The sequence below is a fragment of the Heptranchias perlo genome, chromosome 44, assembly GCF_035084215.1.
Source record: "Heptranchias perlo isolate sHepPer1 chromosome 44, sHepPer1.hap1, whole genome shotgun sequence".
Lineage (NCBI taxonomy): Eukaryota > Metazoa > Chordata > Chondrichthyes > Hexanchiformes > Hexanchidae > Heptranchias > Heptranchias perlo.
The window spans coordinates 240,214-267,243 of NC_090368.1; the positions used below are offsets into that span (position 1 = coordinate 240,214).

At 44.0% G+C, this 27,030-nt stretch overlaps 1 protein-coding gene across 1 annotated transcript; it reads right to left on the reverse strand.

Moving 5' to 3' along the window:
- Positions 1 to 1,647: 1,647 nt before the first annotated feature.
- Positions 1,648 to 20,399, reverse strand: LOC137306541 (metaxin-1-like). Its single transcript, XM_067975809.1, has 8 exons — positions 20,298 to 20,399; positions 10,868 to 10,937; positions 8,788 to 8,864; positions 7,938 to 8,030; positions 7,643 to 7,825; positions 6,965 to 7,041; positions 3,014 to 3,171; positions 1,648 to 2,766 (listed from the first exon to the last, which is right to left on the reverse strand). Exons 1-8 carry the CDS (start codon positions 20,376 to 20,378, stop codon positions 2,543 to 2,545), a joined length of 963 nt encoding a protein of 320 aa, XP_067831910.1. The 5' UTR covers positions 20,379 to 20,399; the 3' UTR covers positions 1,648 to 2,542.
- Between the last annotated feature and the right edge of the window lie 6,631 nt (positions 20,400 to 27,030).

A 27,030-nucleotide genomic window follows, 5' to 3' on the forward strand; every position in this document is an offset into this window, starting at 1 on the left:
GTACTGGAACAGCTTGGCTAGAGGCGCAGCTAGTTCTGGAGCACAAGTCTTCAGCACTACAGCTCTTGTATTCTGTGCCTTGGCTAATAAAGGAAAGTGTCCCGTATGCCTTCTTAACCATCTTATCTACCAGTACTGCTACCTTCAGGGATCTGTGGACATGCACTCCAAGGGCCCCCTCTTCCTCTACACCTCTCAGTATCCTCCCATTTATTGTGTATTCCCTTGCCTTGTTTGCCCTCCCCAAATGCATTACCTCGCACTTCTCTGGATTGAATTCCATTTGCCACTTTTCTGCCCAACTGACCAGTCCATTGATATCAACTCCCAGCAGGTAAAAGCAGACACAGGCTGGGTTGCTGGGGGCTCGAGCCCACTCCCAGCAGGTAAAAGCTGACACAGGCTGGGGGCTCGAGCCCACTCCCAGCAGGTAAAAGCTGACACAGGCTGGGCTGCTGGGGGCTCGAGCCCACTCCCAGCAGATAAAAGCAGACACAGGCTGGGGGCTCGAGCCCACTCCCAGCAGGTAAAAGTAAAGCTGTGGACTGCAGAAAGATATCTGCAATCTACAGCTTTCCTCCTCACTATCAACCACACGGCCAATTTTTGTATCATCTCCTCCTATGTCTCCTGTTTAACTTCTCCGTAACTTTCTATCAACCTCCTGCCTAGAATCTCTCTTCCCTTCCTCTCCTGATGATGCCGACACTCCCTGGGAGACAGTGATATTACCCAGGTGGTGAGCAGCTAATATCAGGGAACAGACTGGGACAGACTGGGAATGGCTCTACTGCTGTAACACTGCACGTCCCCCAACAGGTGGCAGTGTTAGGCCTAAGCTGCTTCCCCTATCCTGCCTGGAGCTGATTCTGGGATATTGCATCCAGCAGGTAAAAGCAGACACAGGCTGGGCTGCTGGGGGCTCGTGCCCACTCCCAGCAGGTAAAAGCAGACACAAGCTGGGCTGCTGGGGGCTCGTGCCCACTCCCAGCAGGTAAAAGCAGACACAGGCTGGGCTGCTGGGGGCTCGTGCCCACTCCCAGCAGGTAAAAGCAGACACAGGCTGGGCTGCTGGGGGCTCGAGCCCACTCCCAGCAGATAAAAGCAGACACTTGTCTTAACCAAACCCACTGCCTGCAGGGTCAGGGCTGGGATTGAGTCAGGCATGGTACCGCACTGGGAATTACCTGCCCTGTGATTGCTGGTTGTGAGATTTTTCACTGGCTGGGAAAGGGGAGAACCTCCCCCTTGGTCACAGCAGCTGTTACATTTTTTACAGTTCAAAATAGAACTTTGCATCCCTGAAAAACGTGCGATTAAGTGACTTAAAATTATCATCCTTAAATGTTAACGAGAACAAGTGACACCCAGCCTGTCACTAAATGGAAGAACATTTCTATATCAGACACCACTGAGGTGCTAAATCTCACAGGATAGTGACTGCTGACTGATCCACACTGCAGTTAAAGAGTCACCAAAAGGATTATTATTTTATTGGGTTAATGAGTGAGTCTCACCAGCAGGATCATTACCAAGAGTTCCCACTCCTAACCAGTGAGGAAATGATTAGACTTGGCTGCAACGCTGCTCTCCCCTCATACACACAGCTCGGACTATCAACCGGATAAATCGAGCATACACAGCAGCTGAATTCCTGATACAAACTGGTTTATTTGACAAACTTTAACTCATTCTTGGTAGAAACTGGTCAAGATGCAAAGAAAGACATTTCAGAATGTGGGATACCTGTTACCTGAACAGCACAGTCACAAACCAGGACCAACAGATTATCTAACTTCAAACTCTCAACGGACCAGGAAACATTCAAAATGGGACAAGATAACAAAAGAGAGAATATTCAGGGCCCAACCCTGAGGACAATTCAAACCCTTAACTCATGGCAGCAGTGAATGGGAAAGCAGTTCCAGCCCTAAGCCAGGGACAAACACTTTTTGAGCATCAGATGGAGATTTTATTTCACCTTTTAAGAATGTGTCCATTTATTCCTGCGGTGGTATCCTGACCTCTCAAACCTCACCGTAATTTGGCCAAGTTCCAAAATACAATCAAAACCTTGCACTTATTGTGCGTTGTACAGATGACAGCCAATCAGAAATCCTGTAAGGCTACAGTACCTGACTCCCCAAAGTAAACATCTCAACAGCCAGCAATGGAATTTTACCGTGTGACATCTGGGCATAAATTGTCAAAATAGTAAGGCCACGTCCCCGTCAGCCGAGTATTAGTGCTGCCGCACCCAGAGTCTCCCACTGGCCACAGTGATCTATGTGGTAATAAACTGCTGTTGTAATATTTCAATATTCTCTATGGGACGAAGAGTTTTCAACTATAATCTGATGTCTCTGACCTGTACTGCAGGGTTAAGACCCCAAGTTTATAGAGTCTTCAAACCTAGCAGAAAACAAACGATAAATACAACATTACGATCCTGAATCTACTTATAATTCATCTTCGGGCCGGACATGTTGTACTTGCCCAGGCCTGGGGCAGTGTGACTGTAGAAATGGTCCAGTCCGCACTCTCACTGCCCCTCCTCAACTTCATCGTCTTCGAGGGGTGAGGGCTGCCTCAGTGCATTGTGAGTAGATACCCGTTGTATGGAGAGGATGCCACTAAGAAAAGCATAACCGATCATGGCAGAGAGCCCCACCATCACCGATAGAATCTGTTTGCGTCTCTTGTGAGGATCTTCATCGGAATCTGATAAGTTGTTGCGGGAAATTTTCTTGGAGCTGCATTCAGGGTCTGAAACAAAACAGGAATGTGAAGAACAAAGAAACAGTTTACATTTTTGTAGCAACTTATTGTGTCCTCGGAACATCCTAAAGCACTTTACGATCAGTGGATGACTTTCTGAAGTGCAGTTATTGTCATTACATAGGCAAGCTTAGCAGCAAATGTATGCACAACAAGATCCTACAAACAAATGAGATGGTGCTGTTGACTGAGGGAACCTCAACAAAGTTCACCCTGGGTGTGGATTCTGAATTACCTGAGCCGTCATTTGGGAAGTAAAGACCAAGGATGGAGGTGCAGAGCGTGCAAAGGTTATCGAGCGAGCGCAAGTGTTGCTGCAGTTTGCTGTTGGGCAATTTTGCCTTCAAAAGTGGCGCCAAGTGCCCAAACACGATGGCATCCAAGGAGCTGGGCCTAAAACAGGATGAGAGACACATCATTCAGCACAGATACCCTCACATATATCCCCAAAACACAGGAAATAAGAGACAACACAGTCCAAAGACTCAACGATTCTCATCCCAAGGAATAAGTCCTATTGAGTTACAGTAAACTCAGTAAACTTTCTGCTGGTAGAGCCAGAATGTACAGAGCGACCGGGACCAGGAAGCTGCCACATTCAATCCCTCATCTGTGCTGAGTTACTGATCTCAGCTGGGCTGCAGGTATGATGGAGGCGAGTTGTGGGCGACAGTTGCCACCAGCATTCCTGGACCAGGAAGGGGATGAATCAGCCAGGGTGCCCCATTCTAATCAGTATCAACTGCCCCGCTGGACGTACGTGTAGACATCAGGTGAGGCAGAACCAGGCTCAGCAGGGAGGCCCCACTGCCGAATAGCCTCTGACAATTACTTTCTGGGTTTATCCAGGAAAAATGACCACTTGAGTGGGTCTCAGAGGACTGCCTATCAAACTAAACCCCAGCCAGTCAGCGCCTTCAGGAGAGGAGGGGACCCGTACCCCAGTGAGAGTCAGCACCTTCAGGAGAGGAGGGGACCCGTACCCCAGTGAGAGTCAGCGCCTTCAGGAGAGGAGGGGACCCGTACCCCAGTGAGAGTCAGCGCCTTCAGGAGAGGAGGGGACCCGCACCCCAGTGAGAGTCAGCGCCTTCAGGAGAGGAGGGGACCCGTACCCCAGTGAGAGTCAGCGCCTTCAGGAGAGGAGGGGACCTGTACCCCAGTGAGAGTCAGCACCTTCAGGAGAGGAGGGGACCCGCACCCCAGTGAGAGTCAGCACCTTCAGGAGAGGAGGGGACCCGTACCCCAGTGAGAGTCAGCACCTTCAGGAGAGGAGGGGACCTGTACCCCAGTGAGAGTCAGTGCCTTCAGGAGAGGAGGGGACCCGTACCCCAGTGAGAGTCAGTGCCTTCAGGAGAGGAGGGGACCCGTACCCCAGTGAGAGTCAGCACCTTCAGGGGAGGAGGGGACCCGCACCCCAGTGAGAGTCAGCACCTTCAGGACAGGAGGTGGGGGAAATGGGAAACCATTTTTCAAAAGTAATTCTGTTGTGTGAGATATGTGTCTCTCTTGTCTGAATCGTGACTTGTGGACCGGGGCGGGGGGGGGGGGGGGGGGTGATCCCTGGGCCTGGATGGCTGGGGTTATTGGCTCTGGAGTCTGCTTCCTCTGTAAAGCATCATACAGGACAGTCAAGGAGTGAGAAAAAGAGCAGGTTAACTCTCCCAATACCAGGAGAGATGGGGGACAGATGAGCTCGGCATTAAATCCCCTTTCCTGAGGGGCAGACCACCCCTTTGAGACGTTGTCAGCTCGTTGCGTTGTCGACTAAACATCGGCAGCAGTGAGCAGCCAAATTAAGCAACGGCTGCGAAGGGGCTTTCAATCCTGTAAAATAAGAAAGAAATAAGCAGTTGGACTGACCCTGGGCTCCCAGAGACAAGAGCACACCATCCTTTCACACTTTCATCTTGTCTCAAAGATAAAAGGGCAGTGTTCTACCAGACTGCACCAGGTATCCCTGCAAATACCTACTACAGGAGTAAAACCAGCAACAGACTAATCGGCACATTCCTGCTTTGTGTTGTGAATCAGCCTGGCATCACTTTCACCCATTCCCAGCTGGCACCGCGATGGGGTCCAGTACCAGCGGCACGAGATGCCCTGGGGGATGGGAACAAACACAACTAAAGACACGGCAAAAAAAATACATGATTGGAAAAGTTGGTGTATAAATTTTCTCCTCAAAGCTTTTTCTGCCTTTATTAGATTTCACTGTGAACACTTTGAACTTCAGTCCAATAATGAATCACTTTCAGTGATGAACCCACCAGAGCAGAAATCACCAAGTACAAGTACAATCCTGTCCCACAATCACAATATTCTTGGTAGCTGCAAAACGGTCCAGGTAGAGTTGTGCCAGATCCCAGCTTCCCATCCCAGGCATTGACAGCTCCTTTTATGTTTAACCAACTCGGACTCAAATATTTGATTTGGCACAAGTCAGAGAGGAGGAAGAGTGTCTCCCTTTCATTTAAATTTTCCATTTTCCTTCTAAGCTCCTCTTTCGCCTTCTCCGAAATCAGACTTGTAAATCTGGCTCACGCTCGACAGGCCCGGAAACCTGCGCCCGGCCCCGGAAACCTGCCCCCGGCCCCAGGCCCCGGAAACCTGCCCCCGGCCCCAGGCCCCGGAAACCTGCGCCCGGCCCCGGAAACCTGCCCCCGGCCCCGGAAACCTGCCCCCGGCCCCAGGCCCCGGAAACCTGCGCCCGGCCCCAGACCACGGAAACCTGCGCCCGGCCCCAGAAACCTGCGCCCGGCCCCAGAAACCTGCGCCCGGCCCCAGGCCACGGAAACCTGCGCCCGGCCCCAGGCCACGGAAACCTGCGCCCGGCCCCAGAAACCTGCGCCCGGCCCCAGGCCACGGAAACCTGCGCCCGGCCCCAGAAACCTGCGCCAGGCCCCGGAAACCTGCGCCCGGCCCCAGGCCCCGGAAACCTGCGCTCGGCCCCAGGCCCCGGAAACCTGCCCCCGGCCCCAGGCCCCGGAAACCTGCCCCCGGCCCCAGGCCCCGGAAACCTGCCCCCGGCCCCAGGCCACGGAAACCTGCCCCCGGCCCCAGGCCACGGAAACCTGCGCCCGGCCCCAGGCCCCGGAAACCTGCCCCAGGCCCCGGAAACCTGTGCCCGGCCCCAGGCCCCGGAAACCTGCGCCCGGCCCCAGGCCCCGGAAACCTGCGCTCGGCCCCAGGCCCCGGAAACCTGCGCTCGGCCCCAGGCCCCGGAAACCTGCCCCCGGCCCCAGGCCCCGGAAACCTGCCCCCGGCCCCAGGCCCCGGAAACCTGCCCCCGGCCCCAGGCCACGGAAACCTGCCCCCGGCCCCAGGCCACGGAAACCTGCCCCCGGCCCCAGGCCACGGAAACCTGCCCCCGGCCCCAGGCCCCGGAAACCTGCGCCCGGCCCCAGAAACCTGCCCCCGGCCCCAGGCCCCGGAAACCTGCGCTCGGCCCCAGGCCCCGGAAACCTGCGCCCGGCCCCAACCTGCGCCCGGCCCCAACCTGCGCCCGGCCCCAACCTGCGCCCGGCCCCAACCTGCGCCCGGCCCCAACCTGCGCCCGGCCCCAACCTGCGCCCGGCCCCAACCTGCGCCCGGCCCCAACCTGCGCCCGGCCCCAACCTGCGCCCGGCCCCAACCTGCGCCCGGCCCCAACCTGCGCCCGGCCCCAACCTGCGCCCGGCCCCAACCTGCGCCCGGCCCCAACCTGCGCCCGGCCCCAACCTGCGCCCGGCCCCAACCTGCGCCCGGCCCCAACCTGCGCCCGGCCCCAACCTGCGCCCGGCCCCAACCTGCGCCCGGCCCCAACCTGCGCCCGGCCCCAGCCCCGGAAACCTGCGCCCGGCCCCAACCTGCGCCCGGCCCCAACCTGCGCCCGGCCCCAGCCCCGGAAACCTGCGCCCGGCCCCAGGCCCCGGAAACCTGCGCCCGGCCCCAGCCCCGGAAACCTGCGCCCGGCCCCAACCTGCGCCCGGCCCCAACCTGCGCCCGGCCCCAACCTGCGCCCGGCCCCAGGCCCCGGAAACCTGCGCCCGGCCCCAGGCCCCGGAAACCTGCGCCCGGCCCCAGGCCCCGGAAACCTGCGCCCGGCCCCAACCTGCGCCCGGCCCACTCTGCCAGCACTGGCATCAGTAATGAGAAAAAAAACAAACCCTTCACCGTCTCCATGGCAGAGGAAGATTAAACCACTTACGAGTCTCCAAAAAAGAACTTTTGTGACCCCAGCCTCTGGGACAGCAGCGTCAGGCATTCCTGAGCCTCTTTGTAGATCTGAAAACAAACAGTCAGTTTGTGAGGATTGCTGCTGCCAATGCCAATCCCCTTCCCCCGGCACTGAATCTCACTGGAGAGCTGGTTTGAGTGGCATTAACCGTCTCCAGCATCTCACCCAACCAGTCACACTTCAGCAGTGACTGTGAGCGTCAGCAGGTTATTTGACTACAGAGGGGATCACAGCCAGGCCTCACCGAATGTCCACACTAAGCCTCGCATCCCAGCAGGACAACTGGCTCATTTTTCATCTCTCTAACCCAGGGGTGCTGAGGCCAAATCCAGCCCCTATTACTGCCCCAATGGAGACCAGCACAGACTGGATACAGAATCCCGAACTCTATGACTCAGTATCATACTATGGCTCGGTGCCTTTACATCAGGGACCTCACGATAGTCAATGGTGAAGCAAATGTTGGGACAGTCTCAGGATCCTAATTTGGCCGGGGGTGGGGGGGGAAGCAAAAACTAGTGACAACTAAACACCTTGGTGCAGTCAAGGAAACATTTCTACTTTTACTTATAAAAGTTTTAAAAAGTAAACTAGTGCCAGAGATAGTCCTAAACGATTCTCGTGAATCCCACCAGTCATTTGACCCACCACAGTCTCTGCCTCCTCCTCACTGTCGTGCCACTGATGTCCTCGGATCAGGCGGAGGCGTTCCAGGGATCGCCCATGCATACGGTTTGGGAGGAAGAAGTTGAGCGGGAATGGGATGGCCTCTCCATACCAGGGCCGTGTGAACGAAACATAATTCTTGGAGTCAACCCAAAACATGTAGATCTGACCAAATAAAAAGACACGAAGATTAAACTCAGCACAAAACATTCCAGACAGACACGAGCTCCCCATTAACGAATGATTAGAGACTGTACAGCAAAACAGCAGCACTCACTAGCGCCGGGAGTAACTTCTCCTCAATGAGAGAGGCAAAGGCGAGAGTGTCAGCCCCCTGTGTCGCTGATAGACCGTAGTCTGCATTGTACTTCTAGAAAGAGAAAGGGAGACAGCAAGATCAGTAAACAGAAATTCAACAGGCTTAACATGACATGCTGGGCACCCAGTTTATTCATGGAATAACGAAGAGAGTGAGTTGGAGGCAGAATCTATTCGGGGGGTTTATATATAGAATAACAGATACCCAGGAGTGAGTTACAGGCTGGAATCTAATCGAGGGGTTCGGGGGGTTTATATATAGAATAACAGATACCCGGGAGTGAGTTACAGGCTGGAATCTAATCGAGGGGTTCGGGGGGTTTATATATAGAATAACAGATACCCGGGAGTGAGTTACAGGCTGGAATCTAATCGAGGGGGGTTTATATATAGAACAACAGATACCCGGGAGTGAGTTACAGGCTGGAATCTAATCGAGGGGTTCGGGGGGGTTTATATATAGAATAACAGACACCCGGGAGTGAGTTACAGGCTGGAATCTAATCGAGGGGGTGTTTATATATAGAATAACAGATACCCAGGAGTGAGTTACAGGCTGGAATCTAATGATCCTTATTTTGTCAAAGCTAACAGAATATGCAAAGGTATACAGTTCGTAGCTGTTCTATCTGGGGTCCCAGCCAGGAACCACACTAATTAAAATTTTAAAAGGCTATAACATATTAAGTGAAAAAATGTTCCATTGGGAGTTAACATTTTGAAAGGCAAATCTAATCTTGTGTAGCAACATTATAACATTAATTACCAAATCCAGAGAGAGGCAATTAGAAAAATAGTTAGAGGTGTACCTGTTTTCTGAGGTACGCAAGGATCTGGAGAGGCTGTGACACAACATCTTTTTCAGTCTTCAGTGCTGGCAAAACCCCTGCCAGTAAAACAGACAAAACAGGTTCATTTTAAGCCCCAGTTTCCCCCTCAACTGAAAGCACCGACTCTGGCTGGGGACACGGACTACACAAGGGCTGGACGCACATCACCCAGGTGGTCTTTCTTCATGCAAAAAGCCTGGACAATGAGAGGGTCAACAGAATTCAATCGCAGTCCAGCTGAATCCTGTCCTCACCCGACATCCAGCCACGCTCAGTTTCGAGCAGGAGTCATTGTATTATGATTGGCTGATTTCCCCCTCACTAGCCTAGGGCACTGAGGCCCATTTATTAATGCCCCAGCTGAGATCAAGGATGGACGTTGGGACCGTCCTTACACCAGGCGGTGCCTTTACCCAAGGAGCCATTGGGGGACATCTTGTGTACTTTCTTTGTCATTCTCTTTCCTGACATCTTGTGTCCATTAACCTGGGAAAGTGTCCATTAACCTGGGAAAGTGTCTGTGCTGCTCACCAGAAGCTATATCCAGCCTGCAGCAGTTGGCTCCACCAGGGAAGCACAAATTTAACAGCTGTTCTCAACTTCACTAAATTCAACACTGAGCAATTTCACAACTGCTGCACATCTGGCGCAGCTCAGACTGTGGGTAACTACTGGCTTGGAAACTCTGCACAACAGAGGAAGCAGCGTCTAAGTGGGACAGATTATGCAACTGATGCAGACATCTGGATGATGTCTGGGAGATCCACTACAAATGGGTCACCATTCACACCGAGTGCAAATCCTGAACAAACTGGATCAAAAAGAAATAAAAACCAGTAACTGGTCACCAAGGCCTCTTAAAAGGAGGTGAGATGCTGGTGAGCTCATGTCTTGAATTAGCTCATTCACTGCCCATACTCCAGCTCCTTTCACCACTTCCAAACGTCTGTGATTGTATTGCTGCCAACCAATGCACAGGTAGGGGCACAGAAGGCACTCCCAGCTAAAGTGGGAATCACCGTAATGTGAATGGCAAGGGTTAAAACCGGGCCTACTGTTCACGTCACTGAGCCAGAGGCTTCCAACCACAATAGTTTTAAAGCTGTTTCAATCTGAAGGGAGAAAAGTTAGTTCCACAATTACTATTTTATCAGAACCCGACAGATCAATACCTCCCCCTTTTCAAATCTCGCCCCTTAATTGCCCCTCCTCACTGTCACAACTCCACTTGCTAGAGTTTGGCTTCATGGATGCCCATGCACCAGATAGCTATTCTTCAAATATCAACCTACAAGCTATTTGACCTTGGGAGGTCCTCTATCAAAGTATTTTCTAAACGGTGAGAAGTTAGGAACTGTGAAGGATCAGGGAGATTTAGGAGTCCAAGTACAGAATCACTAAAAGCTAGTGGACGGGTACAAAAAATAATTTGGAATGCAAAGGGGAAGAAATGATTTTGCAGTTATATAAAGCTCTGGTTAGACCCCATTTAGAGTACTGCATTCAGTTCTGGGCACCGCACCCAAGGAAGGATATATTGGCCTTGGAGGGGGTGCAACGCAGATTCACCAGAATGTCACCGGGGTGAAAAGGATTAAATTATGAGGGCAGGTTGCATAGACTAGGCTTGTATTCCCTCGAGTGTAGAAGATTAAGGGGTGATCTAATCGAGGTGTTTAAGATGATTAAAGGATTTGATAGGGTCGATAGAGAGAAACTATTTCCTCTGGTGGGGGAGTTCAGAACAAGGGGGCAGAACCTTAAAATTAGAGCTCGGCCGTTCAGGGGTGATGTCAGGAAGCACTTCTTCACACAAAGGGGAGTGGGAATCTGGAACTCTCTCCCCAAAAAGCTGTTGAGGCTGGGGGGGGGGTCAATTAAAAATTTCAAAACTGAGTGATAATTTTTTTAGGCAAGGCGGGTAGATGGAGTTAAGATACAGATCAGCAGTGATCTAATTGAATGCCCTCCTCCTGTTCCTATGCAACGTGGGACCCAGAGGGAAAGCCTACACTCAGAATTCTGACTTGAACCATACCGGCTCTGCATGTAGCCTTACCCGACGGGCTTCTCCAGGGGTTACTGAGTTTGTGCACTCTGAGAGGGGCTCCTGAAAATCGGGCGTAAGCCTGAGAGAGAAACCATCCATTTAGTAAAAATTACACACTTGACAAATCTTTTATTCAGGCTCTACTTTATGAAACTACTGTCGTCACCATCAAACACTCCCAGGGCAGGTACAGCATGGATTAGATACAGAGTAAAGCTCCCTCCACACTGTCCCATCAAACACTCCCAGGGCAGGTACAGCATGGATTAGATACAGAGTAAAGCTCCCTCCACACTGTCCCATCAAACACTCCCAGGGCAGGTACAGCATGGATTAGATACAGAGTAAAGCTCCCTCTACACTGTCCCATCAAACACTCCCAGGGCAGGTACAGCACGGGTTAGATACAGAGTAAAGCTCCCTCTACACTGTCCCATCAAACACTCCCAGGGCAGGTACAGCACAGGTTAGATACAGAGTAAAGCTCCCTCTACACTGTCCCATCAAACACTCCCAGGGCAGGTACAGCACGGGTTAGATACAGAGTAAAGCTCCCTCTACACTGTCCCATCAAACACTCCCAGGGCAGGTACAGCACGGGTTAGATACAGAGTAAAGCTCCCTCTACACTGTCCCATCAAACACTCCCAGGGCAGGTACAGCACGGGTTAGATACAGAGTAAAGCTCAATGGCGAATCTTCACCTTACATGGATGTGCCCTGCCACAGAATCTCTGCCCTGCTACAGAATCTCCACCCTTCACTAGGGATTGTGAGCAGCATTTAGCTGCAGCTGGCTGATGTACAGCAGCTTCACTGTAATTCTTTCTGTAAAAGTAGCAGGCAGCCAAGCCAGATTTCCATCCAACCACCGTGGACAAATGATGTAATGGAATTAGAGTGAGACAGTCGACTGCAACCCAAACCCCTCAGGCAAGAGATTTGGAAAATATAACTGGGAACCACAAACCATTCGTCCTGTTTATCCGCGCATGGCCAGAACAGCTGACCACAAGAAATAAAAACTCTTTCAGCTGCTCTTTCACAAATAGATGTGGGAGACACAGTTCACCCTCCATGAATCCTCACTCATTAAGGACAGAGAGCAGCAGAAGATAAGTTAAGACAATCGGGGTGTAAAGGAGAACACACTGCCCCGTGCAGTGAATCACTCAACAACGTGGTGGGACTCCACACTCGGCACCATTCAATATTTTTTTTAATATACATTCATGGGATGTGGGCTTCGCTGGCGAGGCCGGCATTTATTACCCATCCCTAATTGCCCTTGAGAAGGTGGTGGTGAGCCGCCTTCTTGAACCGCTGCAATCCGTGTGGTGAAGGTTCTCCCACAGTGCTGTTGGGAAGGGAGTTCCAGGATTTTGACCCAGCGACGATGAAGGAACGGCCGGTATATTTCCAAGTCAGGATGGTGTGTGACTTGGAGGGGAACGTGCAGGTGGTGTTGTTCCCATGTGCCTGCTGCCCTTGTCCTTCTAGGTGGTAGAGGTCGCGTGTTTGGGAGGTGCTGTCGAAGAAGCCTTGGCGAGTTGCTGCAGTGCATCCTGTGGATGGTACACACTGCAGCCACGGTGCGCTGATGGTGAAGGGAGTGAATGTTTAGGGTGGTGGATGGGGTGCCAATCAAGCGGGCTGCTTTGTCCTGTATGGTGTCGAGCTGCTTGAGTTGTTGGAGCTGCACTCATCCAGGCAAGTGGAGAGTATTCCATCACACTCCTGACTTGTGCCTTGTAGATGGTGGAAAGGCTTTGGGGAGTCAGGAGATGAGTCACTCGCCGCAGAATACCCAGCCTCTGACCTGCTCTTGTAGCCACAGTATTTATGTGGCTGGTCCAGTTAAGTTTCTGGTCAATGGTGACCCCCAGGATGTTGATGTGGGGGATTCGGCGATGGTAATGCCGTTGAATGTCAAGGGGAGGTGGTTAGATTCTCTGTCTGCTCCACCATCTCCATCAGCCTGGCCCCAAACTGGCAGTGGAAGAAAAAAAACTCTGCCGCAGGAGACTTAATGTCGCTGGACTCAAAGACCCTGAGAAGAAAGACCTACTCAGCCATCGCCTTACAACCAACCTGGCGACGACCAACGAACCAGAGCCGCAGAGTCTGGTCCACCCTAAAAGCCACCATAGTCAGCACCTGCGAGGAGACACTCGGTCTCTCGACCAGGAAACACCAAGACTGGTTCGACGAGAACGATCAAGCGATCCAGAATCTCCTAGACCACAAACGCAAGGCGTTCCTGAATCGGCAGCTCCACCAAAACTCGAGCGAGAGGAAACAAGCCTACAGGCAACTGAAGGCCGAGGTGCAACAAAGAACCTGTGACCTAAAGAACAGATGGCGGGTGGAAAGAGCGCAGGAGACTCAGCAACTCGCCGACAACCACGACATGCATGGCTTCATCAGTGCAATTAAAGCCATCTACGGTCAGAGTACCCAGGGACCTACCCTACTGAGAGCCAAAAATGGAGAGGCGCTCATCAAAGACAGAGAGGCAGTCAACGCCCACTGGAGAGAGCACTTCGAGGACCTCCTCAACCAAGACGCAGTCCTCGACACAAGTGCCCTCAACACCATCTCGCAACATGCTACCCACCACCATCTCAGCACAACCCCAACTCGCTGCGAGGTCGAAAAAGCCATTCGACAGCTGAAAAACAACAAGGCTCCCCGGCGCAGATAGAATCCCCGCTGAAGTACTGAAATACGGCGGAGAGGCACTCTTGGCACGAATACACGACCTTATCACCCTTGTCTGGAAGGGTGAGAGCATGCCGGGAGATCTCAGACGCCATAATGGTGACCATCTTCAAGAAAGGAGCTAGGTCCGACTGCGGAAATTACTGAGGGATTTCCCTACTGTCTGCCACGGGAAAGGTCATCGCGAGAATCCTCCTCAACTGCCTCCTTCCAGTGGCCGAAGAGCTCCTCCGAGTCTCAATGTGGCTTCCGCCTGTCAAGAAGCACAATGGACATGATCTTTAGCGCGCAACAATTCCAGAAAAAGTGCAGGGAGCAGCATCCACCTCTGTACATGGCCTTCTTCAATCTCGCAAAGGCCTTCGACTCTCAACTGTGAGGGATCGTGGAGCATCCTCCTCAAATTCGGCTCCCCGCAGAAATTTGTCATCATTCTCCGCCTGCTCCACGATGACATGCAAGCCATGATCCTCACCAACGGATCCACCGCAGACCCAATATGAGTGCAAACTGGGGTCAAGGAGGGCTGCATCATCACAGCAACGTTCTTCTCCATCTTCCTCGCTGCAACACTCCACCCCATCACCATGAAGCTCCCTGCCGGAGTGGAACTAACCTACAGGACAACTGTTCAACCTTCGACGCCTCCAGGCCAGAACCAAGACCACCCCAACTTCTGTCATCAAGCTGTATGCAGACGATGCCAGCGTGTGTGCACACTCAGAGGCCGAGCTACAAACCATCGTCGATGCATTCACCGAGGCGTATGAGAGAATGGGCCTCAGGCTAAACATCTGGAAAACAAAGGTCCTCTACCAGCCCGCTCCTGCCACACAACACCGTCCCCCGACCATCAAGATCCACGGTGAGCCTCTGGACAGCGTGAATCATTTCCCATACCTCGGGAGCCTCCTCTCGGCGCGAGCAGACACAGATGATGAAATTCAACATCGACTCCAATGCGCCAGTGTAGCCTTCGGATGCCTGAGGAACAGAGTGTTTGAAGACCAAGACCTCAAATACAGCACCAAGCTCATGGTCTACAGAGTAGCTGTGGTCCCCGCCCTCCTGTATACATCAGAAACATGGACAATGTACAGCAGACACCTCAAATCGCTGGAGAGATATCACCAATGTTGCCTCCACAAATCCACTGGCAGGGATAGGCGTGCCAACATGGGCGTTCTCTCCCAGGCTAACATCCCCAGTATCGAGGCACTGGTCACACTCAACCAGCTGCGATGGGCAGGCCACATTGTCCGCATGCCCGACACAAGATTCCCTAAACAAGTGCTCTACTCTGAGCTCCGCAATGGCAGGCGATCACTAGGAGGGCAGAGGAAACGCTAAAAGGACACTCTCAAAGCCTCAATAAAAAAAATGCAACATCCCCACCGACACGTGGGAATCGTTTGCCCTAGAACGCCCAAACTGGAGAAGAAGCATCCGCGAAGGCGCCAATCATCTCGAGCGTCACCGAGTGGAGCATGTGGAGGCCAAGCGTAAGCAGTGGAAAGAGCGTGCAGAATCCAGAGCGTCTCGCCCACCCGCCTTATGAAACACTACCTGCCCCACCCGTGGCAGAGTCTGCGGCTACAGGATTGGACTATTCAGCCACCGCAGAACTCACCCTCCCGGAGTGGAAGCAAGTCATCCTCGACCCTGAGGGACTGCCAAAGAAGAAGATTCTCTCTTGTTGGAGATGGTCGTTGCCTGGCACGAATGTTACTTGCCACTTATCAGCCCAAGCCTGGATGTTGTCCAGGTCTTGCTGCATGCGGGTACGGACTGCTTCATTATCAGAAGGGTTGCGAATGGAACTGAACACTGTGCAATCATCAGCGAACATCCCCATTTCTGACGGAGGGAGTCTTTGATGAAGCAGCTGAAGATGGTTGGGCCTAAGACACTGCCCTGAGGAACTCCTGCAGCAGTGTCCTGGGGCTGAGATGATTGGCCTCCAACAACCACCACCATCTTCCTTTGTGCAAGGTATGACTCCAGCCAATGGAGAATTTTCCCCGATTCCCGCTGACTTCAATTTTACGAGGGCTCCTTGGTGTCACACTCGGTCAAATGCTGCCTTGATGTCAAGGGCAGTCACTCTCATCTCACCTCTGGAATTCAGCTCTTTTGGTCCATGTTTGGATCAAGGCTGTAATGAGGTCTGGAGCCGAGTGATTCTGGCGGAACCCAAACTGAGCATCGGTGAGCAGGTTACTGGTGAGTAAGTGCCGCTTGATAGCACTGTCGACGACACCTTCCATCACTTTGCTGATGATTGAGAGTAGACTGATGGGGTGGTAATTGGCCGGATTGGATTTGTCCTGCTTTTTGTGGACAGGACATACCTGGGCAATTTTCCACATTGTCGGGTAGATGCCAGTGTTGTAGCTGCACTGGAACAGTATGGCCAGAGGCGCGGCTAGTTCCAGAGCACAAGTCTTCAGCACTACAGCCGGGATGTTGTCGGGGCCCATAGCCTTTGCTGTATCCAGTGCACTCAGCCGTTTCTTGATATCGCGTGGAGTGAATCGAATTGGCTGAAGACTGGCTTCTGTGATGGTGGGGATATCGGGAGGAGGCCGAGATGGATCATCCACTCGGCACTTCTGGCTGAAGATGGTTGCAAACATTTCAGCCTTGTCTTTTGCACTCAAATGATGGACTCCGCCATCATATATAAACCCCCCGAACCCCTTGATTACATTCCCACCTGTAACTCACTCCCGGGTATCTGTTATTCTATATATAAACCACCGAATCCCTCGATTAGATTCCAGTCCGTAACTCACTCCCGGGTATCTGTTATTCTATATATAAACCTCCCGAACCCCTCGATTAGATTCCAGTCCGTAACTCACTCCCGGGTATCTGTTATTCTATATATAAACCCCCCCGAACCCCTCGATTAGATTCCAGTCTGCAACTCACTCCCGGGTATCTGTTATTCCATATATAAACCCACCGAATCCCTCGATTAGATTCCAGCCTATAACTCACTCCCGGGTATCTGTTATTCTATATATAAACCCCCCGAACCCCTCGATTAGATTCCAGTCTGCAACTCACTCCCGGGTATCTGTTATTATATATATAAACCCCCCCCCCGAACCCCTCGATTAGTTTCCAGCCTGTAACTCACTCGCGGGTATCTGTTATTCTATATATAAACCCCCCCGAACCCCTCGATGAGATTCCAGTCTGTAACTCACTCCCGGGTATCTGTTACTCTATATATAAACCCCCCCCGAACCCCTCGATCACATTCCAGTCTGTAACTCACTCCCGGGTATCTGTTATTCTATATATAAACCCCCCCGAACCCCTCGATTAGATTCCAGTCTGTAACTCACTCCCGGGTATCTGTTATTCTGTATATAAACCCCCCGAACCCCTCGATTAGATCTGTAACTCACTCCCAGGTATCTGTTATTCTATATATAAACCTCCCGAACCCCTCGATTAGATTCCAGTCTGGAACTCACTCCCGGGTATCTGTTATTCTATAGAAAACCCCCCGAACCCCTCGATTAGATTCCAGCCTGTACCTCACTCCCGGGTATCTGTTATTCGATATATAAACCCCCCGATTAGATTCCAGCCTGTACCTCACTCCCGGGTATCTGTTATTCTATATATAAACCCCCCCGAACCCCTCGATCAGATTCCAGCCTGTACCTCATTCCCGGGTATCTGTTATTCTATATATAAACCCCCCGAACCCCTCGATTGGATTCCAGCCTGTAACTCACTCCCGGGTATCTGTTATTCGATATATAAACCCCACGAACCCCTCGATTAGATTCCAGCCTGTAACTCACTCCCGGGTATCTGTTATTCTATATATAAACCCCCTGAACCCCTCAATTAGATTCCAGCCTGTAACTCACTCCCGGGTATCTGTTATTCTATATATGAACCCCTCGATTAGATTCCAATCTGTAACTCACTCCTGGGTATCTGTTACTCTATATATAAACCCCCCGAACCCCTCGATTAGATTCCAGTCTGTAACTCACTCCCGGGTATCTGTTATTCTATATATAAACCACCCGAACCCCTCGATTAGATTCCAGTCTGTCACTCACTCCCGGGTATCTGTTACTCTATATATAAACCCCCCCGAACCCCTCGATTAGGTTCCAGCCTGTAACTCACTCCCGGGTATCTGTTATTCGATATATAAACCCCCCGAACCCCTCGATTAGGTTCCAGCCTGTAACTCACTCCCGGGTATCTGTTATTCTATATATAAACCCCCCGAACCCCTCGATGAGATTCCAGCCTGTAACTCACTCCCGGGTATCTGTTACTCTATATATAAACCCCTCGAACGCCTCGATTAGATTCCAGCCTGTAACTCACTCCCGGGTATCTGTTATTCTATATATAAAACCCCCCCGAACCCCTCGATTAGGTTCCAGCCTGTAACTCACTCCCGGGTATCTGTTATTCGATATATAAACCACCCCAAACCCCTCGTTTAGATTCCAGTCTGTAACTCACTCCCGGGTATCTGTTATTCTATATAGAATCATAGAAGTTTACAACACGGAAACAGGTCCTTCGGCCCAACATGTCCATGTCGCCCAGTTTATACCACTAAGCTAGTCCCAATTGCCTGCACTTGGCCCATATCCCTCTATACCCATCTTACCCATGTAACTGTCCAAATGCTTTTTAAAAGACAAAATTGTACCCGCCTCTACTACTGCCTCTGGCAGCTCGTTCCAGACACTCACCACCCTTTGAGTGAAAAAATTGCCCCTCTGGACCCTTTTGTATCTCTCCCCTCTCACCTTAAATCTATGTCCCCTCGTTATAGACTCCCCTACCTTTGGGAAAAGATTTTGACTATCTACCTTATCTATGCCCCTCATTATTTTATAGACTTCTATAAGATCACCCCTCAACCTCCTACTCTCCAGGGAAAAAAGACCCAGTCTATCTAACCTCTCCCTATAAGTCAAACCATCAAGTCCCGGCAGCATCCTAGTAAATCTTTTCTGCACTCTTTCTAGTTTAATAATATCCTTTCTATAATAGGGTGACCAGAACTGTACACAGTATTCCAAGTGTGGCCTAACTAATGTCTTGTACAACTTCAACAAGACATCCCAACTCCTGTATTCAATGTTCTGACCAATGAAACCAAGCATGCTGAATGCCTTCTTCACCACCCTATCCACCTGTGACTCCACTTTCAAGGAGCTATGAACCTGTACTCCGAGATCTCTTTGTTCTATAACTCTCCCCAACGCCCTACCATTAACGGAGTGGGTCCTGGCCCGATTTGATCTCCCAAAATGCATCACCTCACATTAATCTAAATTAAACTCCATCTGCCATTCATCGGCCCACTGGCCCAATTTATCAAGATCCCGTTGCAATCCTAGATAACCTTCTTCACTGTCCACAATGCCACCAATCTTGGTGTCATCTGCAAACTTACTAACCATGCCTCCTAAATTCTCATCCAAATCATTAATATAAATAACAAATAACAGCGGACCCAGCACCGATCCCTGAGGCACACCGCTGGACACAGGCCTCCAATTTGAAAAACAACCCTCTACACCCACCCTCTGTCTTCTGTCGTCAAGCCAATTTTGTATCCAATTGGCTACCTCACCTTGGATCCCGTGAGATTTAACCTTATGTAACAACCTACCATGCGGTACCTTGTCAAAGGCTTTGCTAAAGTCCATGTAGACCACGTCTACTGCACAGCCCTCATCTATCTTCTTGGTTACCCCTTCAAAAAACTCAATCAAATTCGTGAGACATGATTTTCGTCTCACAAAACCATGCTGACTGTTCCTAATTAGTCCCTGCCTCTCCAAATGCCTGTAGATCCTGTCCCTCAGAATACCCTCTAACAACTTACCCACTACAGATGTCAGGCTCACCGGTCTGTAGTTCCCAGGCTTTTCCCTACCTCCCTTCTTAAACAAAGGCACAACATTTGCTACCCTCCAATCTTCAGGCACCTCACCTGTAGCTGTCGATGATTCAAATATCTCTGCTCGGGGACCCGCAATTTCCTCCCTAACCTCCCATAACGTCCTGGGATACATTTCATCAGGTCCCGGAGATTTATCCACCTTGATGCGCGTTAAGACTTCCAGCACCTCCCTCTCTGTAATATGTACACTCCTCAAGACATCATTATTTATTTCCCCAAGTTCCCCAACATCCATGCCTTTCTCAACCGTAAATACCGATGTGAAATATTCATTTAGGATCTCACCCATCTCTTGTGGTTCTGCACATAGATGACCTTGTTGATCCTTAAGAGGCCCTACTCTCTCCCTAGTTACCCTTTTGCCCTTTATGTATATATTAAACCCCCCGAACCCCTCGATTAGGTGGGAGGAGTATATTTGTGTAATGCGAACCCTCTTCTGATAGTGTTTGACCTGAACTCAGGGAAAAGGGAGAAACTCCCAGCAAATCTCCTGTGCCCGCCTTTCAGCAGCTCCATAAATTCCCCCCTCCCTCCCTCTCACTGCGAGCGGGGCTCTGTCTCTGCCCGGACCGTCGAGTCTGTGACCGGCTCCAGCTCGTTCCTTTAATGCCTCTCACTTTATGGAAAGATTTCCGCCGAGTCAGGAGCGCAACAGACACAATGTGCCCGCGGTCTGAGAAACCGCCCCCGGCCCCCCGCTCCATACCAGCACCGTCCCCCCGGGTCCCCGGGCCCCCCGCTCCCTACCAGCACCGTCAGGCACTCGCTGTCCACGGACGGCAGGCCCCAGTCTCCCTTCCAGCAAAACAGCTCCAGGGGCGCCGCCATCTCCGCTCCACCACCCGGAACTGAACGGCCGCAACCCGGAAACAGTCCGCGAATCTCACCTAGCAACCCAGGGCACCCAGAGAGAGATTATAGAAACTGTGATTATATATAGAGAGATTATATATACAGTGATTATATATAGAGAGATTATATATACTGTGATTATATATACTGTGATTATATAAACTGTGATTATATATACAGAGATTATATATAGAGAGATTATATATACTGTGATTATATATACTGTGATTATATAAACTGTGATTATATATACAGAGATTATATATACAGTGATTATATATACTGTGATTATATATAGAGAGATTATATATACTGTGATTATATATAGAGAGATTATATATACAGTGATTATATATAGAGAGATTATATATACTGTGATTATATATACTGTGATTATATAAACTGTGATTATATATACAGAGATTATATATACAGTGATTATATATACTGTGATTATATATAGAGAGATTATATATACTGTGATTATATATAGAGAGATTATATATACTGTGATTATATATACTGTGATTATATATACAGTGATTATATATACAGTGATTATATAAACTGTGATTATATATACAGAGATTATATATACAGTGATTATATATACTGTGATTATATATAGAGAGATTATATATACTGTGATTATATATAGAGAGATTATATATAGAGAGATTATATAAACTGTGATTATATATACAGTGATTATATATACAGTGATTATATATACTGTGATTATATATAGAGAGATTATATATACTGTGATTATATATAGAGAGATTATATATAGAGAGATTATATAAACTGTGATTATATATACAGTGATTATATATACAGTGATTATATATACTGTGATTATATATAGAGAGATTATATATACTGTGATTATATATACTGTGATTATATATAGAGAGATTATATATACAGTGATTATATATACAGAGATTATATATACTGTGATTATATATACAGAGATTATATATACAGTGATTATATATACTGTGATTATATATACAGTGATTATATATACTGTGATTATATATAGAGAGATTATACATACAGTGATTATATATAGAGAGATTATATATACAGTGATTATATATAGAGAGATTATATATACAGTGATTATATATAGAGAGATTATATATACAGTGATTATATATAGAGAGATTATATATACAGTGATTATATATACTGTGAGATTATATATACAGTGATTATATATACAGTGATTATATATAGAGAGATTATATATACAGTGATTATATATACTGTGATTATATATACAGTGATTATATATACTGTGATTATATATAGAGAGATTATATATACAGTGATTATATATAGAGAGATTATATATACAGTGATTATATATAGAGAGATTATATATACAGTGATTATATATAGAGAGATTATATATACAGTGATTATATATACTGTGAGATTATATATACAGTGATTATATATACAGTGATTATATATAGAGAGATTATATATACAGTGATTATATATAGAGAGATTATATATACAGTGATTATATATAGAGAGATTATATATACAGTGATTATATATAGAGAGATTATATATACAGTGATTATATATAGAGAGATTATATATACAGTGATTATATATAGAGAGATTATATATACAGTGATTATATATACTGTGAGATTATATATACAGTGATTATATATACAGTGATTATATATAGAGAGATTATATATACAGTGATTATATATAGAGAGATTATATATACAGTGATTATATATAGAGAGATTATATATACTGTGATTATATATAGAGAGATTATATATACTGTGATTATATATACTGTGAGATTATATATACAGTGATTATATATACAGTGATTATATATAGAGAGATTATATATACAGTGATTATATATAGAGAGATTATATATACAGTGATTATATATAGAGAGATTATATATACTGTGATTATATATAGAGAGATTATATATACTGTGATTATATATACAGAGATTATATATACTGTGATTATATATACAGAGATTATATATACTGTGATTATATATACAGAGATTATATATAGAGAGATTATATATACTGTGATTATATATACAGAGATTATATATACTGTGATTATATATACAGAGATTATATATACTGTGATTATATATACTGTGATTATATATACTGTGATTATATATAGAGAGATTATATATACTGTGATTATATATACTGTGATTATATATAGAGAGATTATATATACTGTGATTATATATAGAGAGATTATATATACTGTGATTATATATACTGTGATTATATATAGAGAGATTATATATACTGTGATTATATATACAGAGATTATATATACTGTGATTATATATACTGTGATTATATATAGAGAGATTATATATACTGTGATTATATATACTGTGATTATATATAGAGAGATTATATATACTGTGATTATATATAGAGAGATTATATATACTGTGATTATATATACTGTGATTATATATAGAGAGATTATATATACTGTGATTATATATACAGAGATTATATATACTGTGATTATATATACTGTGATTATATATAGAGAGATTATATATACTGTGATTATATATACTGTGATTATATATACAGAGATTATATATACTGTGATTATATATACTGTGATTATATATAGAGAGATTATATATACTGTGATTATATATACAGAGATTATATATACTGTGATTATATATACTGTGATTATATATAGAGAGATTATATATACTGTGATTATATAAACTGTGATTATATATAGAGAGATTATATATACAGTGATTATATATAGAGAGATTATATATACAGTGATTATATATAGAGATTATATATACTGTGATTATATATACAGAGATTATATATACTGTGATTATATATACAGAGATTATATATAGAGAGATTATATATACTGTGATTATATATACAGAGATTATATATACTGTGATTATATATACTGTGATTATATATACTGTGATTATATATAGAGAGATTATATATACTGTGATTATATATAGAGAGATTATATATACTGTGATTATATATACTGTGATTATATATAGAGAGATTATATATACTGTGATTATATATACAGAGATTATATATACTGTGATTATATATACTGTGATTATATATACTGTGATTATATATAGAGAGATTATATATACTGTGTAGAGAGATTATATATACTGTGATTATATATAGAGAGATTATATATACTGTGATTATATATACTGTGATTATATATAGAGAGATTATATATACTGTGATTATATATACAGAGATTATATATACTGTGATTATATATACTGTGATTATATATAGAGAGATTATATATACTGTGATTATATATACTGTGATTATATATACAGAGATTATATATACTGTGATTATATATACTGTGATTATATATAGAGAGATTATATATACTGTGATTATATATACAGAGATTATATATACTGTGATTATATATACTGTGATTATATATAGAGAGATTATATATACTGTGATTATATATACTGTGATTATATATAGAGAGATTATATATACTGTGATTATATATAGAGAGATTATATATACTGTGATTATATATACTGTGATTATATATACAGAGATTATATATACTGTGATTATATATACTGTGATTATATATAGAGAGATTATATATACTGTGATTATATATACAGAGATTATATATACTGTGATTATATATACTGTGATTATATATAGAGAGATTATATATACTGTGATTATATATACTGTGATTATATATAGAGAGATTATATATACTGTGATTATATATAGAGAGATTATATATACTGTGATTATATATACTGTGATTATATATAGAGAGATTATATATACTGTGATTATATATAGAGAGATTATATATACTGTGATTATATATACTGTGATTATATATAGAGAGATTATATATACTGTGATTATATATAGAGAGATTATATATACTGTGATTATATATACTGTGATTATATATACAGAGATTATATATACTGTGATTATATATACAGAGATTATATATACTGTGATTATATATACAGAGATTATATATAGAGAGATTATATATACTGTGATTATATATACTGTGATTATATATACTGTGATTATATATACAGAGATTATATATACTGTGATTATATATACAGAGATTATATATACTGTGATTATATATACAGAGATTATATATACTGTGATTATATATACTGTGATTATAAATACAGAGATTATATATACTGTGATTATATATACAGTGATTATATATACAGTGATTATATATACTGTGATTATATATAGAGAGATTATATATAGAGAGATTATATATACTGTGATTATATATAGAGAGATTATATATACTGTGATTATATATACTGTGATTATATATACAGAGATTATATATACTGTGATTATATATACAGAGATTATATATACTGTGATTATATATACAGAGATTATATATACAGTGATTATATATACAGTGATTATATATACAGAGATTATATATACAGAGATTATATATACTGTGATTATATATAGAGAGATTATATATACAGAGATTATATATACTGTGATTATATATACAGTGATTATATATACAGTGATTATATATACTGTGATTATATATAGAGAGATTATATATACTGTGATTATATATACTGTGATTATATATACTGTGATTATATATACTGTGATTATATATACAGTGATTATATATAGAGAGATTATATATACTGTGATTATATATACTGTGATTATATATAGAGAGATTATATATACTGTGATTATATATACTGTGATTATATATACTGTGATTATATATACTGTGATTATATATAGAGAGATTATATATACTGTGATTATATATAGAGAGATTATATATACTGTGATTATATATACTGTGATTATATATACAGAGATTATATATACTGTGATTATATATACTGTGATTATATATACAGAGATTATATATACTGTGATTATATATAGAGAGATTATATATACTGTGATTATATATACTGTGATTATATATAGAGAGATTATATATACTGTGATTATATATAGAGAGATTATATAAACTGTGATTATATATAGAGAGATTATATATACTGTGATTATATATAGAGAGATTATATAGAGAGATTATATATACTGTGATTATATATAGAGAGATTATATATACAGAGATTATATATACAGTGATTATATATAGAGAGATTATATATACTGTGATTATATATAGAGAGATTATATATACAGTGATTATATATACAGAGATTATATATACAGTGATTATATATACAGTGATTATATATACAGTGATTATATATACAGAGATTATATATACTGTGATTATATATACTGTGATTATATATAGAGAGATTATATATACAGAGATTATATATACAGTGATTATATATAGAGAGATTATATATACTGTGATTATATATAGAGAGATTATATATACAGTGATTATATATACAGAGATTATATATACAGTGATTATATATACAGAGATTATATATACAGTGATTATATATACAGTGATTATATATACAGAGATTATATATACTGTGATTATATATACAGAGATTATATATACTGTGATTATATATAGAGAGATTATATATACAGTGATTATATATACAGAGATTATATATACAGTGATTATATATAGAGAGATTATATATACAGTGATTATATATACAGAGATTATATATACTGTGATTATATATAGAGAGATTATATATACTGTGATTATATATAGAGAGATTATATATACAGTGATTATATATACAGAGATTATATATACTGTGATTATATATACAGTGATTATATATACAGTGATTATATATACTGTGATTATATATACAGAGATTATATATACTGTGAGATTATATATACTGTGATTATATATAGAGAGATTATATATACTGTGAGATTATATATACTGTGATTATATATACAGTGAGATTATATATACTGTGATTATATATACTGTGATTATATATACAGAGATTATATATACTGTGATTATATATACAGTGAGATTATATATACAGAGAGATTATATATACTGTGATTATATATACAGTGATTATATATACTGTGATTATATATACTGTGATTATATACTGTGAGATTATATATACTGTGATTATATATACAGTGAGATTATATATACAGTGATTATATACTGTGATTATATATACTGTGATTATATATACAGTGAGATTATATATACTGTGATTATATATACAGTGATTATATATACAGTGATTATATATACTGTGATTATATATACAGAGATTATATATACAGTGAGATTATATATACTGTGATTATATATACTGTGATTATATATACTGTGATTATATATACAGAGATTATATATACAGAGATTATATATACTGTGATTATATATACAGAGAGATTATATATACTGTGATTATATATACAGAGATTATATATACAGAGATTATATATAGAGATTATATATACTGTGATTATATATAGAGAGATTATATATACAGTGATTATATATAGAGAGATTATATATACAGTGATTATATATAGAGAGA

Coding starts and splice junctions, on each gene's coding strand:
- LOC137306541 (XM_067975809.1), bottom strand. CDS start 20,378: ATGGCGGCGCCCCTGGAGCTGTTTTGCTGGAAGGGAGACTGGGGCCTG. Junction 7,042..7,642: donor AGGAGGAGGCAGAGACTGTG/GTGGGTCAAATG, acceptor GTTTGTTTTCAG/ATCTACAAAGAGGCTCAGGA. Junction 3,172..6,964: donor AAGTTCTTTTTTGGAGACTC/GTAAGTGGTTTA, acceptor ATCCTGTTTTAG/GCCCAGCTCCTTGGATGCCA.